This window comes from Xyrauchen texanus, chromosome 29 (assembly GCF_025860055.1).
Source record: "Xyrauchen texanus isolate HMW12.3.18 chromosome 29, RBS_HiC_50CHRs, whole genome shotgun sequence".
In the NCBI taxonomy this organism is placed as follows: Eukaryota; Metazoa; Chordata; class Actinopteri; order Cypriniformes; family Catostomidae; genus Xyrauchen; species Xyrauchen texanus.
This window is the reverse complement of record NC_068304.1, coordinates 9,413,392-9,437,709: the sequence shown is the minus strand read 5'-3', so window position 1 is coordinate 9,437,709 and position 24,318 is coordinate 9,413,392. Positions and strand designations below refer to the sequence as shown.

At 41.9% G+C, this 24,318-nt stretch overlaps 1 protein-coding gene across 1 annotated transcript in view; it reads left to right on the top strand.

The window, feature by feature from the left end:
* The window catches only part of cntn5 (contactin 5), a 411,731-nt gene that overhangs the window by 108,414 nt on the left and 278,999 nt on the right, over window positions 1–24,318 (top strand). Inside the window, exon 2 of the mRNA XM_052097793.1 lies at window positions 346–464. Within this exon, the coding sequence (XP_051953753.1) occupies window positions 410–464 (55 nt within the window). The 5' untranslated portion in view covers window positions 346–409. The remainder of the gene's footprint in view (window positions 1–345; window positions 465–24,318) is intronic.

The window sequence follows — 24,318 nt, the reverse complement described above, 5'->3', positions numbered from 1 at the left end:
TTTTTTAATAAGCTACTTATGAGCATCCTGTGCTCAGTGTCATGCTCAGTGTCATCTGGGAGAAGTTCAACTCTGTTGCTGCTGTGTTTCTTCATCAGAAATCTAATGATTTGTGCTGTGATGTTGGTGTAAATAAAATGACATGTTTGATGTACTGTAATGCATGACGATGTTGTTTGGCAAATTCAACAAGCTGTAACTCTAAAATCTACTTGGCTCTTGTGTTGCGCTGCTTGGGATTAATGACACTATAATGTGTTTGTTTATGTATTGTATGATATATATGGTATTGAATCATAAGCATCCCTAAGTCTTACCCTCTCTGTTGTATTCTTGTTTTCATAGGCACTGCTTTAATGAAGAAACAGACCTGCTAACAATCTTGTGGAAGGGACCTTCCAGAACAAGTATGGGGTCACCATGGAAACCACTTCTCCTGCTATCAGTTATCAGTGGCATGGCAGGTATGAGAGCAGTGGTGCGATTATATCAAGATAAGAAACTGCCTTTTCTCAAAACAGCCTCCTACGGTCTCTATGTGTTGCTCTCTTCACATATCTCCCTCTTTCTCACAGCAACATTGACAAAGAGTTGCCATGAAACATTTCCTGTTATTTCCTGGTTTGTTAGTGCTCAGCAGGGCAGATATTTGCAGTATCCGCAGCTCACATAACATCTTACACTTATTTTCATAATACTTTACTCACAATGTACTAAAACATATGTCACTATCCATTGACAAAGCTGTAAGTCAGGAAATAAACTTTAAAACGTCCTGTTTACTGTCTTAAGGGAACGAGACGTTGTGTCGATGTAGTGACACTAGGGGTCCCTATACGAAATGTCATAACTAGCTGAACTATGTTACATGGACTGGCGGTGCGAGAAGGGCAAACCATTGTGTGCCTCGCAGCCAGCACACCTGGCCATCACAGAACCTCTCCCAAGGCTCCTACGAGCGTCGTGCGGTTCCCCCTACCTCGGGGACAAGTCGACTACCATAAATTCCCCAAAAATGGGGACCGGCTGCCATAAGTGTCCGCATTGGGGAGGTGTCCCTTCACAAGGGGAAGACACCACGGAAACCACATCCTGCCCAATGGGGAGGTAATTGTGTGGAAATACGTCACATGGTCTTACCAAGTTCTGTCAGCAGTGTCGCATGTGGGGAAGTCCCCATGGTTGGTCCTACCCAGAAGGGAGGAGCTCTGCCCATGGAAGACATGGGTTTACCAGCAGGGAAACCATCTTGCTGAATATACATCACACAGGGTTACATACAGGCAACCAGCACATGTGGAGCACCTACCCCAGTACAGGGCTTATTTAGCTCACGTACTGGGCCGGCATCGAGTTTCTCTGCAAACTTGCCTGCCACATGGCTAAGGAGGAAGGACATCCAGGGTCCATGACTTCGTGAAAACGGCAGGGGGGTAAAAAGTGCATGTCACCCCCTCCAGGAGGGGAAAGGCGCTATACGGAAGCAGTACACCAGGCCAGTTGTCCCGCAAACTTACCTGTTTGTACCTGACAACACACGGGATGAAGCCGGCTCAACCCAGAGATTGTAGAACCTTGCAAAGGTGTTGGGTGTTGCCCAGCCCACTGCTGTGCAGATATCTGCTAAAGAGGTTGTAATTGTCAGGGCCCAGGAGGCCGCCACACTCCTGGTAGAGTGTGCTCATAGCCCCACGGGGGGGGCGGAACACCATGGGCGTGAAATGCCAAAGCGATGGCATCAATGACCCAGTGGGCAATCCTCTGTTTGGAGACAGCGCTCCATTTCCGCTGTCCTCCAAAGCAAACAAAGGCCTGCTCGGAGCGACCCCTAGTATAGTACAAATAGGGAATATACAATTTGCAGTTGTTACCCTGAGCCATTTCTACATGATCTGACTCTTAAAATGACTTTCAATGATGTTAACAATTGCAGTCAGGTTGATTCAATCACATTTAATAATATTTCAACCAGTTAATATAGACATTTCCTAATTTTTTTTAACATGGCAAAATATTTTATGGGTCTTTGTCACAAAAACTGTGAAGAACATGTCATATTTTGTGCTATATTACAGGTAATAGTTCTCCCCATAATCAAAATATGGACAGGCATGTAAAGAGGGCTGCTGTGAAACACTTTCTTTTATTTCTTCTCTGCTCAACTCGGCAGATATTCACATTAAGTGCTGGTCTCATAAGATCTGAGAGTTATATTGTCTTGAACTGTTTGCATGGACATTACTTGGGTTAGTAAACATCAGATAGCATAATTGACATCTAAAATGCAGAGAGAGGAGCCTTGGGTATGCAATTATTGGGCCTCATTCATGAAACATTTGTAAATATATGAGCAAATTTGGAGTAATTTGCGCTTAAAATGGACCTTCCCGAAAACTTTGGATTCACAAACGCTTCGTACTTACCAGATTTGTTAGTAAAACGTGTGTATGATAGTGAATTCCAAACATTTGTAAACGGGACATGTGCAAGTTTATTCTCAATTATCATAAACCACGCCCATGAAAACGCCATATAAGGAAGGCACCAGACTCGCTAATAAATGCTGTTAACATCTATGCAGAATGGTAATGAAATAGTTTTCTGAATGAAGTGCTTTCACATCATAAAATTTTCATTAAGCAAGCACAATGGCTTCTCATAGAAAGTTAGAATTTACTGTCGTCGCATGGTTTTTTGTTTATGACGCTCTTTTCTGAATCAAACTGTTCAAGATGTCAATAAAAATGGATTGACATAAAAAAAAAAAAATATGTTCAGTATTGTACACTCCGGGAGGAGGATGTCAAACACCATTAACCTTTTCTGGTTCAGTCTGCTGCGCGTCGCCAGCGTCATTTGTGAAACTTCTCAGGTAAATCATAATGGTAACAACGATATAGGTTACCTCCATTGCAACTGGAATAATCTTCAGAGATATTAATATAATGCCTAAAGAAGATCTTTGACAGAAACGCTGAAAGATATTACAGACTTGTACTCTATTCGACAATGTGCAGGATTTTTCTATTTTTTCCCTGTTGTATTGTGTACGCACATGCCTGCAATGTGTTTATTTATGGATCAAACATTTTGGGGAAAATTATACTTCGAAAACATTTATAAAATCTGTTAAGAATTGTTTGTAAATGTGTAAGTGTATGATTAAAATGAAAACAAAGATTTTCTTCTTTTTTTTTTTTTTTACTAGTTTGTTATTTTTTAAGGTTAATTTCACACATTTCATTATTAGTTAATGTTGTGCATTACTTATGTAATTTCACTTCTATAAAAATTTAGTCATGACAGTTTTCCTGAAAGAACACAACGCGTGTTGTCTAATGCACGATTTACATGTGGTTGGGATCAGGTGTAAATTTTGTTCGTACCAACTAGCATTTTGAAAATATGAAAACTTGCATGAATCAGATAATTTGCGTCAGAATGGCTTTACGAACGATTTACACAAACATTAGTTCTGCCCGTGTTTCATGAATGAGGCCCATTGAACAGATGTTTGCACCCTACCAAGCCACAGCAAACAAGTTTGGATGATAACTTTTCTTATTAGCATGCACATGTTTCACATGGCATCTTTGAAGGACCACTTTGTACAGCCAGTTTTTAGTCTGAAATACTGATAAAAGGAATTTTCTGAAGAGCAGAAAAGAGAGGAAAAAAATTAAATAAAAGCTATATGTCTACCCTCGCAGCACTGTGACGTCAATTGATTATTGACGGATTATTTTTTTTCTTACTATGTAGAGACAACTAAATAAGGCATTTGTAGGTTGATTCCCCTGAAAAGTGTAAATATTGTGGCTCTGTGATGATTTCAAACAGGGTTCGTACAAGGTATCGATGTGAATTAATACTTGGATTTGGCTTTTTCAAATTTAAGTCCTGGAAAACCCTTGAAAATAGCAACTTTTTCCAAGAGGCGCTTCAAAATTTCTTTAATTATAGAAAATCATACAATATGTTGCTTAAATCATTTAATAAATTAGATGTATTTATTTATATATTATTAATATATATTTTTAAATGTATCATTCTATAACCTAACCTTTAATAATATGAAATGGCTTGACTCTGTTTTGCTATTTCTTTTAGAAAATGTATTTGAAATTGTCAAATGCCTGACTTGAACAAAAATCCTTGTCTCCTTCATCTGGTGCACCACTTCTATCACATGTAAAGTTATTTATGTATTTATTTTGTACTTATTTTTAATACAAGCATTAGTGCAAAGCCAAACAAGTGTGCAAAAAAAAAAGCAATACAAAATTATTATTAATATTTCAAACAATTGTAATAGAATGTTTGTCCCTTGAATTCATGGGATTGGTGTTATCATTGTTAAAACCTTTTTTTATGGTTTACATTTTTTTTAAATACAAAAGTTGTGCAAAATAATTTTTAAGGTCTATGTTCAGAGGCTGATTAAATATGCAAATAATGATTTAACCCAGCGTGTTAAAAAGTTATCAATTCACATTTTAACTTATATTTTCACACAAAAATATTTGGTGTTGTACCCAATTGAACCCACAAAATATGTGGTAACCCATTTAACCTTCATTAGTTTTAACTGGCTTCATTTGTAAAACTAAATTAAATAACAAATGAAAGAACAACAGCCTAAAGTTGTCCTTTATGAATAAAAATGTATGTCAACTTGTTACAAAATGTTTACCGTCAGCGTTTATGGCAAAAATTGAACTGGATGGAAAAGTTCAATATTTTGTATGTTGGAAAGTCAAAAGTTTTTGAGAAGGACCCATTTGCAATTTGGGTCAGTTCCTCTCATATATCTGTTGTGGGACTTTAGAAAACATTGATCATAGCACATGATGAGTCTAATATGAACTAATGTTTACGGACCCAGTTATTCACTTTTGTTGGAAAGCAAAGTGCATTTTAAAGGAGCACAACACAATTGCACATCAATTTTATCATGAATGAACCAAGAATCATTACTGTGAGAATATGTAGTTAAAGATGCTCATTAAGATATGTTGCAATTGCAATAAGTGGTGTTTTATAAATATAAATTAACTGAATTAATAAAAGATTTTTATTGAAAAATTAACGAATAAAGAATGAGTTTTAATGACATCTTGACCATAGTCCTTGAAAACAAATAGAAATATGCTTGAAAAGATCTTAAAAGTCCTTGAATGCCATTTATTCATTCAGTTTGCCCCTTTGCTGAACGACTCGTGTCTTGAGTCAGAACAAGACTTTTGAACGGTTCACTGAGTCACTGGGATGAATAGAAATCCCCACCACTACAAAACTCTGAAATATAATTAAATACAACAAATTAAATACGGTAGAGGCTAATGTCAAAAAAAGCACAAACAGAGAATTAGCCTACCCCAAAGCTTCAACACATACGTACTTAATACATGCTTACGTCGTTCATGGTATTTTATACATTGAAGTACTTGTTTAAATCACTCAAAGCATTCTATGCATTTATGTAAAGAACTCAGACCGGAGGTCGGGTTAGAATTCATTTTGCAGAAGAGTTTAATGAACACAGCCAAATCCGAAATCAAAAACATAGTAAGTAATACAGGCAGAGGTTGGCAACAGGTAATCAATCCAAACAGGCAAACAATACAAAAGGGGTAATCCAAGAACGGAATTGTAATAAACAGCCAGTAGAACATAACATGAAGCAGAACAACATAGCAACAGATAAACGCTTGGTAAGGCAGGTGAACTGGCAACACTTAGCAAGGTGTGAGTGTGCATGGCTTAAATACAGAGCAAACAGGAAGTGACATGACAGGAACTGATGTGGCAGGAAAAAATAAGTGACAGAGGTGAGGACTGACTCTGTTGGACGGGAGGCCACTCAGATGATACAATTGCTTAACAACACATGCTTAAATCACTCACAGTATTTAACTTATTTTCAACCAGGCTTTAAGGACATGTATTGCATTTTAAAACAATAGAATTCTCATTACACATCTTTTGATATATAACATGTATTACACTTATTATTACACTAAACTGTAAAACACTCGGGGCTATACATCACTAAATAAGATATGATTAATACTATATTTACATACCCAGTCCTTACATGTGTGCCAAAACTCCACACATGCTATCCAAAAGCATCTTTCAAAAATAACAAACATATTGTGAACACATATTTAATGCAATTTAACAAAACCTTCTGTACAATATTAAAAAAAGATATTTACCCAAAGAATTTTCAACTCTCCAGAAACCATCACTTTATTGTGGTGGAGAGGTTTGTGTGCCCTTATGAACCTGAAGGCTGAGTTGTCTGGAGCCAGGTGCTCCTGGTAGGGTCTCCCAAGGCAAAGTGGTCTCAGGTGAGGGGCCAGACTAAGAATGGTTCAGAAAGACTCTATAGAAAAAATGGCAAGAGGAGGAGTTACCCTGCCCGGAGTAAGCCGGGGGCCCCCGTCTGGAGCCTTCCCAGACGGAGGGCTCGTCGTCGTGGTTGCCGGGTTTGCCACGGAGGAAGCCACGTGAGACTTCCCTCTAAATCCCTTGGGCCCACCACCCATGGGAGAAACCGCAGGAGTCGGGTGCGCTGCTATATGGGTGGCAGTGAAGGCCAGGGGTCTCAACGGACCAGACCAAGGCGGCAAAGGCTAGCTCTGGGGACGTGGAACGTCACTTCACTGGAGGGAAGGAGCCGGAACTGTTGAGGGAGGTGGAGCGCTACCAGTTGTATCTGGTGGGGCTTACTTCGACGCAGAGTCTTGGCTCTGGATTCAAACCCCTTGGATAGTGGATGGACTCTATCCTTCTCTGATGTTGCCCAGGGTGTGAGCCCACAGGCGGGTGTGGGGATACTCACAAGTCCCTGGCTGAGCGCCGCTGTGTTGGAGTTTACCCCAGTAGAGGAGAGGGTTCCCTCCCTATGCCTACAGGTTGTGGGGGGCTTCTGACTGTTGTCTGTGCATATGCGCCAAGCAGCAGTTCGGAGTATTCGGCCTTCTTGGAGACCCTGAATGGAGTCCTGAATAGGGCCCCAGTAGGGGACTCCATAGTGATGCTGGGAGACTTCAACGCGCACGTGGGAAATGACAGGGACACCTGGAGAGGTGTGAATGGGAGGAACAGCCTCCCTGATCTGAACCTGAGTGGATGTTTGTTGTTAGACTACTGTGCCAGTCATGGATTATCTATAACAAACACCATGTTCGAACATAAGGATGCTCATAAGTGTACGTGGTACCAGAGCACCCTAGGCCAAAGGTCGATGATTGATTTGGTAATCGTGTCGTCAGATCTGAGGCCATATGTTTTGGACACTCGGGTGAAGAGAGGGACAGAGCTGTCAACCGATCACCATCTGGTGGTGAGTTGGGTCAGGGGGTGGGGAAAGACTCTGGACAGACCTGAGAAGCCCAAGCGAGTAGTGCGGGTGAACTGGGAATGTTTGGAGGAGGTCCCTGTCCGCAAGATCTTCAACTAACACCTCCGGCGGAGTTTTTCAGGCATCCCTGCGGAGGTTGGGGACATTGAACCGGTGTGGGAAATGTTCAAAGCTTCCATTGCCGAAGCGGCGGTGGAGAGCTGCGGCCTCAAGGTCTTAGGTGCCTCAAGGGGTGGTAACCCTCGAACACCGTGGTGGACACTGCTGGTCAGGGAAGCCATCCAACTGAAGAAAGAGGCCTTCCGGGGTACTGTGGGAGGTGCTGCGGGAGCACAGGGTGGGGAGGTCCCTTCTTAGGGCGATCCAATCCCTGAACGTCCAAAGCAAGAGCTGTGTCCAGGTCCTCGGCACAAAGTCGAGAAAATGAAAGAGAAGAAACTGTTGAAATGTGGTCTTCTTGTCATCATTGGTTCGTGACCTTCAGCTCTCACTGGATCACTTGGCAGTCGAGTGTGAAGCAGCTGGGATGAGGATTAGGACCTCTAAATCTGAGGCCATGGTTCTCAGCAGGAAACCAATGGAGTGCGTACTCCGGGTAGGGAAGGAGTTATTGCCCCAAGTGAAGGAGTTCAAGTACCTCCACTAGGAGGTACGAGACTCCACTAGGTGGAGAGATTACATCTTCACACTGGCCTGGGAATGCCTGGTTAATGTGGCTCAGGATAGGAAAGTTTGGGGCCCCCTGCTGGAGCTGCTGTCCCCGCTACGCGACTTCGGATAAGCGGTTGAAGATGGATGGATGGATGGATGGATGGAGTTATATTATTGGCTACATAGAGAAACCTGTTTAGAAACAGGCTTTATTAGTACATTTATTTGTAGAATTTAATTTCTATTGTTTGCCACACTGTAACCAAACAATTTTCATGGACAGAGCAAAAATAAAATACGTTTTTATAAAATAATAAAAGCAATATCAAACGAACAAGAGTGAACATAAATATGTCACTGAAGCATAATGGCTGGCAGAAATACAATGGATTTGTCTCCCCAATATTCATATTATACGTCAACCAATATGTGTTTTTAATGCTTTTAATCTTAAATTATTACATTTACATTTACATCCTTATTTACATTTACAAGTGGTTACATCCTTAAATTTAAGTCATCTCAAACCGTATTTCATGAATGAAATTCACACAGTGCTTTATGAATTTAATAATTAAAAACACATGAATTTGTTATGAAGTCTTGACCTCAATTATCACTTTTTCTTTTAAAGTACAGCAGAACGCAAATCTGAAATCATCATCAATTTTATGTGATATAATAAAGACATCTTAATTTAAAACAGAATGTCTGCATTATTAATCAGAATTGCACAAAATGTTTGTGCCTCAGAAATGACTGATTTGGAACACTCTACATAGGCAGCAACTCTGTGCGTCACACTAATAGTGCTCCCCATTTGAAGTGCACAAAATTCAGCTCTAAATTAATTCAAAAAGTTTTACGTTAGCATATTGCTAAGCTAATGATGTGAGACATTCCTTAGCATAAATATACATAGCGTACAACTAAATAATAGTCAAATTTATTTACAATGAACAATTTTTATAAATTTTTTTGAGGATATTTTTATGTAAGAGGTCTTGTTTAATTTTTGTTTTTGGGTGTGTACATCTCAATTGTTTCGTTAATGTGTATTATACTCTATCACATTATATATCAGTATTATTTTGACCACTGGGCACCCTGCTCTCTATTTATCATCTGTCTCGGCCATCCATGCTGAACAAAACTGGTTTGTTGGTCCTAGCTGGTTTAAACAAATTTAGCCATTCTCCAAGCCTGTGTTCAAAACCTCTCTAAAACCACCAAACCAGACCAGATAAGACCAGAAAACCAGATTTCTTTTTCAGCATACTCATATAAGTCGTCATCTACCTATGATTACAAAGTATTAAATGGCACCTGCCACTGTAATAGTGTGACAAGGTAGGTGCTGAAAAGGAAAGACTGCACCCAATATGTTGTTTCATTGCATTATTCTATCTGTAATACAAATCTCCAGCTTTATTTGTTTATATTATGAAGGTTTGACATCTGTGTTCTAACCAGTTCAGCAGATCTCTTTAGCCCTAGTATCAAAACCCCTTTAGCGTTTAATCTCAGTGAAAGGTTCAGCGGGTGACCGTCTTCCCGCGGGCCATGTTTGTCTGCGAATAAACACTCTAATGCTGGTGGGAACAGCGAGCAAGGCACATAGCGAGGCACAGGAACACTGTATACAAAATCTGAGACTCTCGGAGTGCTTCAAAATGAAAGTGTCAATTGGGGTTTGGAGAGGGACATGGTGAAAGAGGAAAAAGACTGTGCTATGTTGCAATATGCCAACCTGTGAATGTTGCAATATGCTCAAAGTTTTGTTGGTGTCAGTGGTGCCTGTCAAATGTGTGACCTGCATGATATCTTTACAGAAGTAGTGCTGCTTGTATGTCACCCTCTGGCATCTCAGGGTGAAAGATGTTTGGGATGTGTTTCCCAATAGTCAGAATCCTGCTGTTGGATATTTAAGCAGACAATAATGATTGCTGACCCCCTCTGCCTGTCTTGGTCATTTAGAATGACATTTTGGTCTTCCCACAGGTAATATCTACTGTATATCCACACATGACTTGAAAATATAGGTGCGATTTGCTAAGGGGTAAACATATGAATTGAGTCAGAATGTGGAATAAAATTGGACTGATAACTCTTTTGCCGGGTGTTTTTTCCACTCTGCCTCTAGCAATCTGCGGTATGCACACAAGGTCATGACAATACTTCACAATCTGTTTACTGCAAGGCAAATAAGTAATTTGTTCTTCACGTCTGTCCATAACCTGATTTGTTGCCTGGCAGTCTCTGTGACCATTCTAGTTGCTAACAGGCAGGGGTGTAGATTCCCCTGCCTGCGATTTGCTAAGGGGTAAACGTGTGAATTGATGTGAATGTTCTGATTGGTAGCTCAGCCTTCAGTTCAGCGCTCACGAGTGGTCGTGTCTAGAAGGGATCCCACTTTGGTCAGCTTCTCGCACATGCGTAGTCTGTTATGGATAGTCTAAGTATGTGTAACTACGTTCATCAGTTAACTATATTTATTAAAAGAAAGACATATAAAGTTAAAGAGCAGTTCAAGATGGCTAGCAAAAAATAACTTCGGCATACTCATGAACTGCTTTTAATTTTAAACAACTTAAGCATTATCAGTATTAAGAAGATAGAAACATATGTGCTGCAGTGATGTACTTGAGTAATCGAGAATGGGCAGCTTGCGCTCCTCGTTGCTGCGAGTTCCGCAGCTCGTGCTCTTTTCCAGTCGAATCCCATCGAAAAATACAAATGTGTCCCCACTCAAGTTCCACTGATGTGTGGATGAAATCTTTGTTATTTAAAATGTAAAGTTACAAATGAGAAGATTAGAACCCCAAGCCTCTTATGCACAGGGTGAATTAGTTACCACTAAACCACCCAGTCAGACTCCTACTACAGGCTCTGAATCATGTAGCACACATAGAGATGAAGTTATCTTTATAATGTGAAATATTTATTTTAGAGCTTGAATTAATCTTCAAAAATTATTATTTATCAAAACAGACAATTTAAAACAATTGAAAGTAATCTTTTACTAGCGTTCCTTGTTTCTGTGCGACTTCAAACAGCATGTGTAGAATCTTGCGAGATTGACGAAATAAGGGATCCCTTTTAGACACGACCCTCCCACGTCCCGCTGCTCCGTGCATGGATATATAGAATGTCTGTACACTTATTTAAAAAAATAAGAATAATCACAATTCACTCAACAGTGCTGCGGCATCACATCAGCATAGTTAAAAGTTACAGTCAAAAGCCTCCTTGTGTTCTGGCAGCCATTCGTATCATCACTCATTTTAGTTGGGCATACACAAAATCCTTTGAAAGATAGGTGGGCATACAGCGTATTCCTGCATATACCCTAGACTACACTACTGCTGGCTACACAGACAAACCACCTGCAATACAGCTTACTCAGGCACTAAAATTATTTAAATTGAGTAATTGACATTCTTTTTAGCACAAACAGTCATGGAAAGCATGCATTAAATTTATTTATTTATAATTTTTTTGAGAGATGTTTGTGTACATTTTTTATTGATCATGGCAGCAGTAATTTAGCATTTGGTGATCAAATGATGGAGAGAAGTGTTTTAACTGGGCATATATCCAGATGCACACTGTAGTAGAGTACATTTCATCCTTTTTAAAGAGCTGATTCAGGGGTCTGGACTACAGAGGTGGGGTGATGCTGTACAGTCTTAACAAAGTATGCCAGTGCCTTATATCACAAAACAGGATTATTTGGCTAGCAAGGTAAATTAAACTTAGTTTAGCAAACTCTGAATTAGCTGTACCAGTCAGGTGGAAAGGTTTTCATCAGGGTAATATATACTTATATATATATATATAGGCTTTAAATTGGGTGGATGGTACTTTCACTATCGTGTGCAGGGGGGGTTTGGGAACATTGCCACTTCTTGAGCAGGAGTTTCCATTTTGTTCATGTGTGTTAAAATAAGAGGCGATCCAGCGCAATAATAGTATTTTGAATAGTATGATGAGTGCTGCTCGTTGGCTGTTCTCAGTGGTGTTGAGTGACAGCTGTAATGTTCTCTTGTGAACACAGATGCATGCTCTACTCATTACTATCCAGACGAATCTCAATGAAACATGCCAACACATGTGTCCCCACTCAAGGTATACATCCACAGATGTGCAGGTACGATCTTGGTTTATTAAAGTAAACATTTACAAAAGGGTGGATTTGAACCTGCAACCACTGAAGACAACAATATTACCACTAGACCAACCAGCCAGGCTCCTAACAGCAGAGCCAATTGATGTATTTTTCTACGTTCTACATAAAGTTATCAAATTAGTTATGAGAAATATTTATTTGAGCGCTTGCTTTATGGACTGGCATTTTTCAAAACATACCATTTAAAATAATCTTTTACTGTGCATAACCTAATTTAATATTCATGAGTTTCGCCACTTAGCATCCCTGTGAGAGCAGCGAAAGCATCAACAGTGTGCGCATATGCAAGAATCTTGACGTGAGACAGTTACCTTCTAGACATGACCAGAGTTGTTCCTGACAAGCTACTCAGACTTGTAGGCTCCGATTTGGGTGGGGGGCAGGCAGTGTTAAGGTATCTGCTGCCTGCCAAGAACAAACCCAGGCACCTTTGTTCAATGGGCAAAATTCACCAATGTTTTTCCGCACTTTCTGTGGCTAAAATTGCCATACATATCAATGTTCAGGAGGTACACGCTTGACATGACTGCACATCTTCTCACAGAAACTGACTGTGTTGAGCACACTTCAATACGCACAATGCATGTTCCGGGCATAAAACACATAGGGGTAGAATTTCTTCACTGAGAACGAAGACTTCACCTGCAATTGGTGAACCAGGCGTGCGAGAGATATGGGCAAGCTGCTGTATCTTTTCGCATCGCCTGTAAATGTAACTACTGTCGTCTGAGCCACTGTCAAAAGCGAAATCACCCGAGAAGAACCTGGTCGTTCAGCAAGCTGCAGTCAGGTATATTTACAGAGACTGAAAATAATAGTTTTGAGAGATTTTAAACTTCAGCTAATAAAATGTCAGTATTCAATAATGTCAATAAGGTTTTTTTTTGGGGGGGTTCTGTATGTATAGTCTTTTGCATTGCAATGTACACTTAAGTTAATCTTGCAAATTAAGTTTGACATTAATTGAATCTGCCAATTTGATCCTGCTATTAATGAAAGTCCACTGGAAAATAGTAAAATTGTAATTACAGCATAGTCTACTGATTTTATGGCATGTATGCATCTACTTGTAGCAGAGATTTACATTTACATTTATTCATTTGGCAGACGCTTTTATCCAAAGCGACTTACAGAGGAGGGAGACATTTGTACAAAAATTGCCATGCTACAAAGTTTCACTAGCATCAGAATAGCATTCAAAACAGATTTAAGTCCAACAAGAATTTTTTTTTTTTTCTTTTTAGTGACTGGTTAAGTGCTTTTGGAAAAGATCTGTTTTAGCCGTTTTTGAAGGCAGAGAGTGAGTCAGCTTCACAGATGGAGTTGGGAAGGGCATTCCACCAACGTGGTTTGATGAAACTGAGAGTCCGGGAAAGGGTTTTGGTGCCTCTTTGTGTTGGTACAACAAGGCGACGTTCCTTAGCCGACCACATGCTTCTGGCAGGAGTGTAGATCTGCATAAATTATTTTGGGTATGCTGGAGCAGACCCAGTGACTGTTTTGTATGCCAGCATTAGAGCCTTGAATTTAATACGTGCATCAAACGGCAGCCAGTGGAGAGAGACAAAGAGTGGTGTAACATGCGCTCTCTTTGGTTCATTAAAGACCAGCTGCATTCTGGATCATTTGCAGAGGTCTAGTTGCACATACAGGAAGGCCTGCAATGAGAGAGTTACAGTTGTCCAGTCTAGTTATGACAAGTGACTGAACAAGCAGTTGTGTGGCATGTTCAGAGAGGAAGGGTATTATTTTCCTGATATTGTAGAGTGTAACTCTACATGATCTTGCAGTCTTTGAGATGTGGTCTGTGAAATTAAGATTTCTGACCGTTTTGGAAGGCGATACTGTAGTTGAACCCAGCTGCACGGTGATGTTGTGTTCAACAGCAGGGTTGACTGGAAAGACAAGGTGTTCGGTCTTGGCTGGGTTTAGTTGCATGTGGTGTTCCTTCATCCAGGCCGAGATGTCTGCCAGACAGACAGCGATTCGAGCAGTCACTGTGGTGTCATTGGGCTGAAGAGACAAGTAGAGCCCAAGCACTGATCCCTGAGGTACCCCAGTAAGTAACTGATGTGGCTTGGATACCTCACCTCTCCAGGCTACCTTGAAGGACCTATCTGAGAGATAGGAGGTCAACCAGTCAAGCACAGTTCCTCTGATGCCCAGAGTAGAGAGGGTGGAGACTATGTCAAAGGCTGCAGAAAGGTCCAGCAGAATCATAACAGATCATCTGGATTCAGCTTTTGCCTGTATAAGCGACTCCGTGACAGACAGAAGGGCAGTCTTGGTGGAGTGTCCACTTTTGAAGACCTGACTGATTGTCATCCAGCAGATTGTTCTGTGAGAGAAAGGCAGATATCTGATTGAAAACAGCCCTTTCAAGTGTTTTTGCCATGAATGGGATGAGAGAGACTGGTCTGTAGAGTTCTATCTGTATGGGGTTAAGTGCAGTTTTTTTCAGCAGTGGGGTTACTCGAGCCTGCTTAAATGTAGTGGGAAAAGTGCCTGTAAGTAGAGATTTGTTAAGTATGTGTGTAAGTGCAGGTAGGATGGCCAGAGAGATGGCCTGGAGAAGTTGTGATGGAATGGGGTCAAGGGAACAGGTGGTGAGGTGGTTGGAGAGGAGGAGTTTAGAGACCTCAGTGTCAGTCACAGGAGAGAACATAGAGAAAGAATGGTTGCATACAGGAGTCGGGTGTTTGACAGGGTGTGGTGCAGTGAATGTATTGCTGATGGTTGTAACCATATTTTTTTTTAAATGTGGTGAACATATCTGCTGTCAGTGATGTGTCATGTGGTAGAGGGGGAGGACAGAGAAGTGTGTTGAATGTTCTAAATAAGCTACGAGTGTCTGTGGTGCTGTTGATCTTGGTCTGGTAATAGGAGGTTTTTGCAGCTTTAACATTGTCTGAAAAAGTTGCAAGCAGAAGTTGATATTTACCTAGATCTGCTGGATCTCTAGATTTCTGCCATCTCCTCTCAGCTGCTCTGAGATCAGTCCGATGTTCACGAAGAACGTCAGACAGCCAGGGGCTGGGTGGTGTAGTACGTGCTGTTCTAGAGGAGAGAGGACAAATGTTGTCTAGACAGGTTGTTAAAGTAGAGTAAAGTGTGTCTGTGGCAGTGTTTACATCAAGCGTGGAAAATAAATTTATTGTGGGAAGAGAGGTAGAGACATCAGTGCAAAGGTGAGAGGGTGAGAGGGAACGGAGATTACGGCAAAAGGAAACCAAAGGTGGAGTTGGTTTTACTATAGATTGGAGAATCATGTTGAATTGAACAAAGTAGTGATCAGAGACATGTAAATTTGTAACAAGAATATTTGAGCTGGTACAGTTACATGTAAAAATTAGGTACAACTTGTTGCTCGATCTGTGAGTTGCTGTGGTGTGTAGTCTTTCCAAATCAAATGAGGCTAGAAGAGTATTCAGTTCAGTGGCCTAGGGTATATGTTGAAATCACCAAGAACCACAAGTGGCCTGCCATCCACTGGAAAGGAGGACAGCAGGACGCCCAACTCCTCAAGCTTTTCAGCTGACCTGGAGGGCAATAGATGACAACAACATGTATTGTTGTGGGATGCATTGTAATAATGGCATGGAATTCAAAAGATGTATTGTTACATAGTGAAGCCTATGGTGAAAAAGTTATTTATTTTGAATGAGCAAACCTCATATATATATATATATATATATATATATATATATATATATATATATATATATATATATATATATATATATACACTCATATTGTACATATATATATATATATATATATATATATGTATACTCAAACTTTTATTTTCAGCAAACTTAACATGTGTAAATATTTGTATGAACATAAAAAGTTTCAACAACTAAGGCATAAACTGATCAAGTTTCAAAGACATGTGAAAATGGAAATTATGTGTCCCTGAACAAAGGGGTGGTCAAAATCAAAAGTAACAGTCAGTATCTGGTGTGGCCACCAGCTGCATTAAGTACTGCAGTGCATCTCCTCCTCATAGACTGCACCAGATTTGCCAGTTCATGCTGTGAGATGTTACCCCACTCTTCCACCAAGGCACTTGCAAGTTCCCGGACAATTTTGGGGGAATGGCCCTAGCCCTCACCCGCCGATCCAACAGGTCCCAGATGTGCTCAATGGGATTGTGATCTGGGCTCTTCGCTGGCCATGGCAGAACACTGACTTTCCTGTCTTGCAAGAAATCAAGCACAGAATGAGCAGTATGGCTGGTGGCATTGTCATGCTGGAGGGTCATATCAGGATGAGCCTGCAGGAAGTGTACCACATGAGGGATGAGGATGTCTTCCCTGTAACGCACAGTGTTGAGTTTGCCTGCAATGACAACAAGCTCAGTCCGATAATGCTGTGACACACTGTCCCAGATCATGATGGACCCTCCACCTCCAAATCGATCCCACTCCAGAGTACAGGCCTCGGTGTAATGCTCATTCCTTCAAAGATAAACACGAGTCCAACCATCAGCCCTGGTGAGACAAAACTGCGACTCTTCAGTGAAGAGCATTTTTTGCCAGTCCTGTCTGGTCCAGCGAGGTTGTTGCCGGTGATGTCTCGTAAGGACCCGCCTTACGACAGTCTGAGCACTGATGGAGGGATTGTGCGTTCCTGGTGTAACTCAGACAGTTTTTGTTGCCATCCTGTACTTGTCCCGCAGGTGTGATATTCGGATGTACCGATCCTGTGCCGGTGTTGTTACACGTGGTCTGCCACAGCAAGGATGATCAGCTGTCCTTCCTGTCTCTATATTACACAGTCTTAGACGTCTCACAATATGGACATTGCATTTTATTGCCCTGGCCACATCTGCAGTCCTCATGCCTCCATGCAGCATGCCTAAGGCATGTTCACGCAGATGAGCAGGGACCCTGGGCATATTTCTTGTGGTGTTTTTCAGAGTCAGTAGAAAAGTCTCTATAGTGTCCTAAGTTTTTATAACTGGGACCGTAATTGCTTTCCGTCTGTAAGCTGTTAGTGTTTTATCAACCGTTCCACTGGTTCATGTTCATTAATTATTTATGGTTCATTGAACAAGCATGAAAAACATTGTATAAACCCTTTACAATAAATATCTGTAAAGTTATTTGGATTTTTACAAAATTATCCTGAAAAAAAATTGTCCTGAAAAAGGGACATTTCTTGTATATTGCTGTTGGACTGAAGCCGAGTCATGGACCGATACATAATGGCTCTGTACAGACACCTGCGTTGAGAATGAACCAGCACTTCATACTGATGGCCCACCAGAGAGCCACACTTAACAGCCATTACTCTCCGCTATATGCTTACACACTGGAAAATAAATGCATGCGCAGGAGGTCTACTGCAGGTAGCAGTAAATAATGTGCAAAAACATTCACTCTGCAACTGACTTAAAGTGTATTGAAGTGTTGCCGTAAACACACATTTCGAATTTGAATGACTTTACAAAAACACTATAGATTTTTTCCAGGTGTTGTTACTTTGCTGACTTTCTTTATCGGTTCTCATAATAAAAGAGCTGTTAGTATTAAACCCCTATGTCAGGGTTGCTGAAAAGCTTAAGAAGAGTTTATAATTTCAAGATTCTATAGACCATTTCAAGACAGTTTACAGGAGTGAAAGTTTTTTGCCCTTGAACATTTCCTGCTAGTTCTGTATTCCAAACAGGATAAATCACCCTCCGAAGGGCACTTTGAAGGGAGAACAATCATGATAGTCATGCTGTAAGATCACTTCAAACAGAATAAAAAAATTATAATTACTTAAATGTGAGTTCTGAATTACCCTTATTTTTATCCCCACACCTTTTAGCCTTTCAAACCTTTCACAGTGAATAGTAAACTTCAAAGTGCATAGGGATGATTACTTCTGAATAGCTCCGCAAGTCATTTACTTTTACATTTGGTCATTTAGCTGACACTTTTATCCAGAAGAAAGAGATCAAGAAAGTATTTATTTATTAAAAAAGAAATGCTTAACTTGTCCATGGGTAACGTGGACAGACAGCTTAATTGAACGACTTCAATGATTTTAATCAGAGACTATTTTCAGTTGTAGAGACAGGTCACTTCTTTTAAAATGGAAATGAAATTGGAACACCCAATGGTGTAGAAAGCAAGTCCCGCCTTACAGTTAAATGAGTCAATCACCTAGATACAGACATCATCTGTCAATAAACTCAAAAACACACATGCGCATTAGCTATATAAATTGGGGAAATTATTTGTCTTTTTTTTTTTTTTTCGTAATCTGAGTTAAAGAAGCACAGTTTACAACACCAGAACTGTCATCTTTTACTGCTGATTTGAAATATGTTCTTTGATAGTAACCTTTACCAACTGTTTTGGGAGATGTCCGCCGAGAGACCTGACTTGCCTAAAAAGACTTTGTTATAACAGGAGCGATCATTCCCGTGCTCTCCACTGAGGAAATAATTGTGAGCATCTAATCTACGATACAATTTAATCACATCTTGTAGAGACTCAGTATCATCAACACGTCTGGATAAGTCACTTCAGGTAAATGTTTGACATTATTTGAGGAAAATATGTTATCCCAGATACTGGAAGTGCTGCTGGAAAACCTGCATTCTAATTCCTTGTTACTGTTTACATGATTGAAATGGTCTATAGGTTTTTTGGGCTGTCTACGCTATAGTGCTTGGTGGTATTTAGTTGTACTGTTTATATCACTGTAGATATATTTAGGCAGCTATCAGAGGCATGACTGCTTTACATATTTATTTTTTTTATGTGAAAACAGCAAAGAAACAAGTATTGCACAAATACAGAGTGTGATTGTCCCAGACCAGTCAAGTTGGAAAAAAAAAAACTTGTTATGAAAGGGTGTTGTTGTTTAATTAGCCTGATTTCTAGAAAACTGTGTTACTGCTGCAACATTTTTTGCAAAATGGCATAGCGTGGTTCATTGGATGTTTCATGGCAACTTCGAGGTGAAATGTCCACCGTGTGGCACAAAAAGTGAGTTAGATTTTCTATGTATATGTATGATGAAAAGCTATAATCAAAAGTGCATCTTGAAAGGGATTAGTGTTATTTGTTTTCCATTATACAAATGACTGTGCTGATAATTGGCCAATATCAAGTATAAACACTAGCTAACTCTACAAGCTGTAATTAGTCATCAAAATACTGATCACCAACCACAAGTATGATTGTAACAACAGCAATCAATTTTTAAACATTATACCCTCACAGTACTTGGGGATATTTCACTCAAAGTTTTACAGTTATGTCAGAATTTATCATATTGTTATATATATATATGACTGTTCTTCTTCAGTGTCACACGAGATGTTTGGCAGCATGTGTAACCTTCAGTCTCTACATTCTGCCCAAATAAAATAAAAAATTAAAAAAGTTATTTCCAGGTTGTTCACTTTACTTAATTGAAATTAAATAAAGCAACACAATTCTAGAACATTTTGTCCATATAGGGAAGGGGGTCTTACCCAGACCCTGCGGAGACCACACCTGCCCTTTTTCTTGGGGAGGAAAAGTGGTAGACACGTCACACAGCCGTCTTAGGGCTCGCGTGGAAAGTATGGTGCGGTGGTAGATCCAGCCTCGAAAGGGGGGAGTTGCTACAGCACGGCGACCGGGGCAGCTGTAACTGCCTAAGGGAGACACGGGGGTCCGCTCGTAAGGGGACAGAACCGTGGAATTACACACAGGGGGAGTCCAAGCAGGAGGCCTTACCTGTGGAGCACCTATACCAGTACAGGGTAGCCATCAGGGTACCCGCAGTGGCTTGGGTCAGCGAGTTCCTCTGCTGAACCGCGGACCCGGAGGGCTGGGGAGGAATCGACCCCCTGTGTGACCCCCTGGGAAGAAGGCGCACTACTTTACCTTGACGTCAGGAAAAGGGCGCTGGGCGCAAGCGATCCACCTGGCCGGTCGGTCTACATGTTACCAAGTTCTACGGGCTCGTACCTGAGAAAACACGAGACGCAACCGACTCAACACGGAGGTTGTAAAACCTCGCAAAGGTGTTGGGTGTTGCCCAACCCGCGGCTCTACAGATGTCTGCTAAGGAGGTGCCCTTGGCCAGTGCCCACGAGGACGCAACACCCCTTGTTGTGTGAGCTCGGACCCGCAAGTGTAGGGGCATGGCCTGGGTGTGATAAGCCAGTGTGATGGCGTCGACAACCCAGTGGGCAAGCCTCTGTTTGGAGACGGCATTCCCTTTCTGCCATCCCCCAAAGCAGACAAAGAGCTGCTCAGAGCGTATGGTGCTCTGTGTGCGGTCCAGGTAAATGCGCAGGGCGCGCACTGGACATAGCAACGAAAGGGCTGGGTCTGCCTCCTCCCGGGGCAGCGCTTGCAGGTTCACTACCTGATCTCGGAAGGGTGTGGTAGGAACCTTGGGCACATAGCCCGGTCGCGGCCTTAGGATCACATCAGCAGGGCCATCTTAAGAGAGAGGGCCCTGAGTCCAATTGATTCAAGCGGCTCGAAGGGGGGTCTCTGGATTACTTCCAAGACTACCAAGAGATCCCAGGAGGCAAATGAAAAAACAAAGTATTCTCCTCCCGGCCCTCCACCGGGGGACGGAGTGGTCTTACCACCTCCGGAGCTAACGTCTTCGGCTCTGGGTCGACTGTCTCAGGAACGCTTCCGGGTCCTAGATGGGGTTCGTGAGACAGGGGGCGTGCGCCGCCTGCAGGGTGCTCGACGCTGGGGCTGAGAGCTGGGCCCGGGTTGAGGCGGAGCAGGAGCTGGTTTCTTCGCCGCAAGGGGATGCCCTCGGCGAGCAGACGGGGCAGGGCCCGTAGCGGCAGGTGTGCGGTGGGGCATGATGTAAGATATGGCCTCCGTCTGCTTCTTCACCGCGGAGAACTGTTGGGTGAAGTCCTCGACGCTGTCGCCGAAAAGGCCAATCTGGGAGACAGGTGCATCCAGGAAGCGGTTCTTGTCGGCCTCACGCATCTCGACCAGGTTGAGCCAGAGATGGCGTTCCTGGACCACTAGGGTGGCCATCGCCTGTCCGAGTGCCTGCTCTGTGGCCTTCGTCGCTCTCAGGGCGAGGTCGGTCGCTGAGCGCAGTTCCTGCAGCACATCAGGATCAGGTCCACCCCCGTGCATGTTTCTGAGTGCTTTGGCCTGGTGGACTTGCAGGAGGGCCATCGCATGCAGGGCGGAGGCAGCGCGTCCAGCCGCACTGTAGGCCTTCGCGTTGAGCGAGGATGTTGTCCTACAGGGCTTGGATGGGAGTATGGGGCGGCCATGCCAGGAGGTAGGGCTACCGGGGCATAGATGGTACGCAACTGCCCTATCGACCTGGGGAATCGCCCCGTATCCGTGGCGCTCTCCGCCATCGAGGGTGGTGAGAGTGGAGCGGGTGGCACCTAGACGAGCGGAGAGCGGGGCTCTCCACGTAGACGTCAGCTCGTCATGCACCTCCGGGAAAAACAGGACCGAGGGGATGCGTGGCCGCGAACGGCGCGCTGCCCCCAGGAACCAGTCATCCAACCGTGAAGGCTGTGGGGAGGATGGAGGGTTCCAGTCCAACCCCACGCTCACGGCGGCATGGGAAAGCATGTCAGACATCTGAGCGTCGGCCTCAGCCTGGGCCTGCTGGCCCGAAGGCGGCAGTCCAGGGGAGTCCTCGGCATCAGACATCACACTCTCCGATCCAGCAGCGAGCTCATCTGCTTCGGGCTCGGGAGGATAGACAGCCAGGCCGTGAGGCGAGCCACTATCGCCGCGAGCGTGGACGGGGACCAGCGAGCGTGTCGGGGGAACGGGAGGTTCGCGGGGGCTACCCGGCGAAACTGCACCCGCTGCCGCCCCCAAATCGCCCCCAGCGCCAACCGCATCGTCCTCAATCCCGTGGGAAGAAGGAACAATGCGGGGTGCAGCTGGGGTGGCTTGCTCTCTGTTGAAAGCAAGCCGCGACCGCAATGTGGTCATGGTCATGTTCTCGCAGTGAGAACATGAGCCATCCACAAACGCCGCCTCGGTGCGCCCAAACACACGAGACAGCGCCTGTGGCCGTCTGAAGCGGAGAGCACTCTACCGCATCCAGGAACAACACAGGGGCGGAAGGGCATCTTGAAAAAGACGCGTCCTGAAAAGGACGTTCAACGCCGCTGTGTTTTGCTCTTTTAGAGAAATTCACTCTTTTAAGGGAAATAACTCTTTTAATACACAGTATGTGTGTGTGTCTGCGCTGTCGAAGTGCTTAGGGGCAACAATGCACGCCGTGCAAAGTAGGAGAAAGCCGCTGTTGTGCGCCGTCAAATCCAACAGCATGCAGATTGTCAGAGGAAACAGGAACGTAATAGTGGTGTGTAAACTCGCAGCAAACTGCAGACAGACCATCGGCTCCGAAGAAATTTTCTGAATGAACTCCCGTATTTGCGCCGCTTAAATACCCGTATGTCCGGGGGCGGGACATGCAAATACTGGCTGCCAACTCTCATTGGCCTTTTTTCATAGATCAGAGGTGGATATCGGCGCTCAAGAGAGACCCCTAGTGTCGCTTCTCCGACACAACGTGGAGAGAGCGACAGAAGGGGAACAATTAAATTGCTTGTAAAAACTTTGACAAATTAAATTAAGTAAAGGTAATGCATTTGTTTTTTGAGTGAAATGAGGACAGAATTTTCATTTGTGGATGTTATATCCCTTCAAGAGTCAAACAACCACCGAAACCAATGAACGAGGTGTGTTGGTTTTCGCTTGCCCTTAGTATTTGAAATGAAAAGAGCAGTCAAATAATTTTAGAATGATCTTATACTACAAGCACCTGGTTATCACTCTATGGCTGGAAGGTGAAGGCAGTTGTTGAGCTCACATTGTTTTAAGACAGTCTAATACTTTGGGAAAACTCAGACAAGCATGTTTTACAGTTAGGAGCCAATGTTTGGATTATTGCTAAATCCTACATCTCACTCAAACTGAAAATAGAGTAATTGCTCTACTGAGGTTCACATATGGCCAGCTGAGGTTTTTGCACCTCACCCCTGCAGGTAAGCGTGTGAGTTAATATGTGGAATAAAGAAGATATAAAGATTATCAAGCTAAAAAATAAAAAAATAAAATGCACTACGATTGCAGAAGATTATAAAGCTTACTTGTGAGTATTTATCTGTAAACACTCATTCAAATCAGCGTTAAACCAGACTAATATTCTAAATCTACAATGCTGTATCTCACACTTCTAGATGCAGTCTAGGGTGATAGAAACTCAATTTACTGTAGATTATTATTATTGTTATTATTATTATTATGTTTATTTATTTGTTCATTAATTTATTTATACTATTTATCTTAAAAGTGAAGTGTGTAATTTCTTCAGTGTTTAAGTATTTTCTTGTATTCCAGCTTAATTTGCAGAGACTATAAGTAAACCATTGGTAGACTGACTATCCCAAAAAGTGTAAACACTCTGGGTTTTGCTATATTGTATACATTTTCACTACTAATTATTTACTGTAGTATACAAAACATGAGAAAAATGGAAATTAAATGTTCATATATATATATATATATATATATATATATATATATATATATATATATATATATATATAACTAGCAAATAAATACATACTAAATTATAAATACTGTTTTTAAAGTTTTATGATGAAATCAATTTCCAGATATTTGGAATAGTTTAATAGTTAATTGTTAATATCAGGAATGGACATTTGCACTGGTAACAATGAAATTATTTATATCAAAATGATTCATTTTTACTAAGTACGTACATTGCTGATATGGGGAATTGGAATTTCAACTGGTAAGAAATGTTTTATAGATATTGTAATTGTGTTTTGAGCAGGAGTGAATAATACCAGTGAAAATGCAGTTACAAAATTATTACTAGTGTAGACCTACAGTACAGTAATAACTGATTAAAAAAATGTATAATTTTCACTAGTAGTAATTCCATTATCTCAAGATCTCGAGAATTAGCATTTTAACAAGGGAAAATGTATTTATGCATCTCTATAATTCATATCCTGCATGTGATTATATGTTGAAAGGGTTTACAATAGGACATGAAACATTTATTTGACAAGGGTCATTATTCTGAAATATGTCATGCCGCAATTGACCAATAATTGATCAGA